The following is a 5,000-nucleotide window of genomic DNA, read 5'->3' as shown; positions in this document are numbered from 1 at the left end:
CCCAGAGTCACTCCTTAGATGTATATAATTTGACGAGGAATGCCACCTTCCTTTCGATCTAGCTTTGCTAATTCCCTTTGCAAACGGTAAGAAAACAGTCGCCATTGTTCGATTTTTTATCCCAGATGACTTATCATTTTCAAGGGAATACGCTCCTCGTCGTCTTTCCTCCATCGTGTCCTCGCCGTCAGAGTACGAGTCCGTAGGGATTCTTTCGTCACTTAAAATTGTTTGGCTTTCATCGTATTCATCTCCCTCATCCGCTTTGTTATTAGGCAATAGTTTACTACCCTCTACTGTATTATTATCCTCGTGCAACAAGCCCTCTTGTTCGTCGAATTCATTATTTTCACTGCTAAATAATTCACAAGTGTTAACCCCTGACATCTCCCATGAGTTATTGACAGCAGACTCTAATTCCTTGTTCACACTTCCGCCGACTGTGTGTTCTGTGTTATTTGTCATTCCCACCTCAACCATTTTGCTAATTGTTTTGTTTCTTCCGTCAATTGATTCACAGGTGTCTTGTAACTTGCAAGATTCGCCGTGAGGCCCGTATTCAGAGATTGATTTGTCTTCCGTAGAAGGGGCGTCTGAACCAACTGAACGCAGATGCGAATCCAAAATAACATTCGGGTAGAAAAAGTTTACAATTTCCTGAACCTGTGAATCCCTTACATTCAAGTCTTTAACATGAAGGACCTCTGTGAGCCATTTCAAAACAAACCCCTCTGCTTTTATCATGTCTATGGCATGTTGGAGCCTTTCGTGGCATGTTTTCATCCGCTCAAGGATTTGCTCACAGGATGAGCTTGTGCCATTAAAACCACAAAATTGCAAGAAATCGGTATTGGGAGGTTTGACTTGTGGAGAAAACCTTCTCCAAGCAGCTAGAAAAACTTCTGTTTGATCCACAGTTTCTTCTTGACCTTTTAAATTCATATTTTCCTCCAAGCTATAAGTTCGCCCTTTTTGAAGGGCACAAGTTTTGTTTCTTCCCGACAAAGCGAACTTCAGCCGAATTTGGTCACGAGTGTGCGTGACGTAATCTTCGTCGTCACGTATTAACAGAACCGGAAGTTCACATTCAAGTAGAAATAGCAAGTTGAAACGCACCTGAAAAACTGCTACTTCTCGTTCACAAGTCATTAAACAAAGTTTTACTTGTTTCAATTCGATCTTGGTGGAGAATTGGATATAAGTTACCGTAATCTGAACAAGGAAATATTAACAAGTCAAATTTATGCAAGTTAGTCTTACAAGCCTCTAAGCAATACATGCACGACCACAAAATCAGCAATTGTGGTGGCTTTATTACTAAGACAAAAGAAAGAACGCGCACAAAAATGGGGCCTCTTCCCGCCTACAATATGGCCTGTGGCAACTTTTCCTTGTTTCCTCCTCCGACGTGTCCACATTGACGTCTGATCAAATGAAACACGCTTACATGGTACTTAAAAATGTATTCTAGGAATAGGATTGGTGCAGTAAAATTGTGTTTCATTCCAAGAAATTTATCAAGCGGAAAGAACGTGTTAAATTGTGCACTTACACCACGCCAGTCTTTTTATTCTCAGAATTCAGATCAATGAACTTGATAACTACTCTTCCGAAAATTCCTCGAAATTTTCTTCTTTTGTTCTTTGAGCTTTATGTCAAAAAACGAAGGATTTGCGTCACCTGTGTGCTGAAGCGGGAAAAATTCCACCACGTTGAACTCATTCAGGTTTTATGTATTTTTCATCGGTAAAAATATTTTGTCGTGTCTATTGGAGAGAGTCGAACGTTGGACGATTGAAGATTGAAGGTCATGTTTTCAAATTTTGAAGTTTGACAGTGTTACATCACAAGGTTTCAAAGGTCACAACGTAACAGTGTGCAGGAAACTCTCACTCACAGGCATTTCAACGCAGTGTTCAATGGACAGCAGTTGAAATCACAGGGGCACCCAACGAGAATGTAGTTCAAAACCGCGTAGACAGTACATAGCATTGTTAAACGTATTTTAGTATTCAAACGGTAGATATAGGAATATTTTTATCCCCTAAAACTTTTTCATCTGTTCGGATTTCCTAGCTGAAAGTCTAGTGATCCGAAAATTATAGGGATTAAAACTTACGTTTTCGAAAATTTCAGCCAAAGAAAAGGCTCCCGAAAATTCTAGGTGAGCTTTTTAGGTTAAAAATCCGTTAAAAATGGGCAATTATACCATCTTTTAGATGTTCGAAAATCTTAGGACAGGCAGGCAAGCAAGAATTTTTACAACAAATGTCTCGAAAATCCTAGAGCTCAAATCGTCTTCCGAACAGATATTTTCCGAAAATTGACGTTGGGTGCCCCTGAAATCACTGCCCCCAAGAGTCCGTGAGGAGACTACTTTGAAGGCACTGCCGTACCGTCACTGTCGGAGTAAATGGGGCTAAAAAGTGCGGATGTGAAGGCATTGAACATTAACTTTATCAGTCTAAAGGATTGTTGTCATAAGCTTCATGCAAAACAAGATATAGATAAATTAGCAAAATAAGTCATCTGAAATTTATCGGAGTTTGTGCATAATTAAAAATAACAAAGAAGGTGCCAAGAATGTTTGCCGATGACACCAACCTTACGTTATCTGCTAAAACGTTAACAGAACTTAAGCTAGCTCTAACCCCTGAATTATATAACCTTAGCAGTTGGCTGAAAGTCTAAATGTTGCTAAAACTGAGCTAATGATTATTGGATCAAGACAAAGGCTCTCTGCCCAATGTGACGATGTAGTAATCAGAATTGATGACCAAATTATCAAGAGAGTCGTTCATACCAAATCCTTGGGTCTTACCATAGATGCTCACCTCTCTTGGGGTAAACACGTTGAAGAGATTTGCAAGAAAGTCTCTTCAGCTATAGGCGCCCTAAAACGTGTGCGGCCGTTTATATCCAAAGAAACTGCAATTCTAATTTATAACACCTTAATTATGCCTCATTTTGATTACTGCAGCCCCGTCTGGGACTGTTTGAGTGGTTACTTGAGTGATAAGCTCCAAAAATTACAGAATCGCGCAGCCAGAGTTATTACTAAATCACCCTTTGATGCGAGCTCAAACCACCTTCTTTCCACCCTCAGCTGGGAGAGGCTATCTTTTCGCCGAAAGAAACAAAAAGCCTTAATGATGTATAAAACCATGAATGACCTTGCTCCGGATTATCTACAAAGTGTTTTCTCTCAGCGTCACTCTGCTTACAACTTAAGAAACTCTGAGGGAAGGCTGACCCTGTCCAAACCAAGCACCAATTATTTGAAACGAAGTTTCTCTTACAGCGGGGCCGTGCTATGGAATAACTTGACCAAAAACTTAAAAAATGCTGCATCCGTTGAGCATTTTAAGCGAAAAATCAAGAAGGTAGCTGATATATCGGATTCCCACACGGCAATCATGTAAAGCAGTTGTAATTAGTTTTAGTTTTTAACTTAAGCTTAACTGATGATTTTCCGTGTTTAAAATAAAGATTTACATACATACATACATACAGGTAGAGCACATACGCATCTTCTAAAACGACAAAAATTGACTGAAAAAGAAACGGAAATTCATATGTTTGCAAAGTGGGTTTGTCTATTTCCAGATCATTAAGTCTTGAAGACTTGCAGTAAGTAAACTAAAGAACAGAAATATCAACTTGAAACGCATTTGAAAAGTGATACTGAGCTCTCTTCCACACGTCATAGTAATTTTAAACAAAGTTTTCAATTTTAATTCGATCTGGTTTAATTAATCACGTCAGTTATAAAAGCCGTATAGCAATATATGTGCACGATCACATGTGATCAGCAGTTCTAAAACAAATTAAAAGAAAGAATGCGCAAAAAATGGGACCTTTTCCCGCCTACAACATGGCCGGCCTGTGGCAACGTTTCTGTGTTTCCAGCTCGAACACAAAGGGAACGCACTCATATGGTACTTAAAGCGGAACCTCCATTCTTGCTAGCTACACAAAAACTTTAAACAAAATTTGTTTGAAATTTGTTTTCAAAAGTCTTTACATCGGGACAACTGAATTTTAAAATCGCTTATTTTCGCTTTTAAATTTTGCGGGCGCTCCCATCTTCAATAATTGTGACGTTTTACGTTGCCCTATTGTTCTAACACAAAGAGTTTTTGTCTAATAACAATAGGGCAACCGTAACACATCACAGTTATTCAAGAAGACGGCGCCTGCGAAATTTGAAAACAAAAGCAAGGGATTCTAAAACTTCGTTATTTTGGATACAAAGGCTTTTTTTGAAAAAAAATATATAAGTTTGACAGTAAAGGTTATTCCGGTCATTTAAAATTATTTTTTTTGTAGAAAATTCTTCCAAATGTTCAGCTGACTCGTGTTCCGCGTTACTTTTTGCCATATTGAATAGTTTTAGGCTTGTAACGTGAACTGCTGACCATAAGGGTTTTTGGGCAATTAGTTTGACTCAAATAAGTTCGACGAATGAACTGAATCGACCAACTGAATTATTTGGTCGACCCAAAAACCCATTAGGTTCGGGACATGAAAATCGTTTGCTCTGTGTGTTCAAGCGATATATACAATATTTTTATTCGACATTTGCTCTAAGGGCACAAAGTGCTCATCTAGAGAGTGTACAAAAGAAACTTTCATTTTGTTATCGCTTAGGCCCACATGGAGACAGACTAATTATCGAGTTAGGATTTCGAGTTGGATTTTCGAGTTGGGCAGTGTAAATACAGACTGCAGACCAGCGGCCGGTCTAAATTAGGCATAAAACAGTATTGACTTCAAAAGGGTTTGGGCTTTTCAACAGTTACATTATCACCTTGGTCTGTATTTTATCCCTGATCTGCAATCTACAGTTTACACTGACCAACTCGAAAATCCAACTCGAAAATCCTAACTCGAAAATCCAACTCGAAAATCCAACTCGAAAATCCAACTCGAAATCCAACTCGAAATACCAACTCGGTAAATAGGCAACCTCGTTTTTTCCTTCGTTTAGCGTCTCCCGA

The 5,000-nt window shown here is 38.9% G+C and overlaps 1 protein-coding gene across 1 annotated transcript in view; it reads right to left on the bottom strand.

Annotated features, from left to right (window-relative positions):
• LOC138047100 (active breakpoint cluster region-related protein-like) overlaps window positions 1–991 on the bottom strand; it is a 31,733-nt gene extending 30,742 nt beyond the window's left edge. The window contains exon 1 of the mRNA XM_068893815.1: window positions 1–991. This exon is cut by the window's left edge and continues 823 nt beyond it. Within this exon, the coding sequence (XP_068749916.1) occupies window positions 1–942 (942 nt within the window). The 5' untranslated portion in view covers window positions 943–991.
• Window positions 992–5,000: the final 4,009 nt, after the last annotated feature.

Source organism: Montipora capricornis, chromosome 4 (genome assembly GCF_036669925.1).
Source record: "Montipora capricornis isolate CH-2021 chromosome 4, ASM3666992v2, whole genome shotgun sequence".
Taxonomy (NCBI): Eukaryota; Metazoa; Cnidaria; class Anthozoa; order Scleractinia; family Acroporidae; genus Montipora; species Montipora capricornis.
The sequence above is the reverse complement of the archived record's forward strand: the minus strand, read 5'-3'. Positions and strand labels throughout refer to the sequence as shown.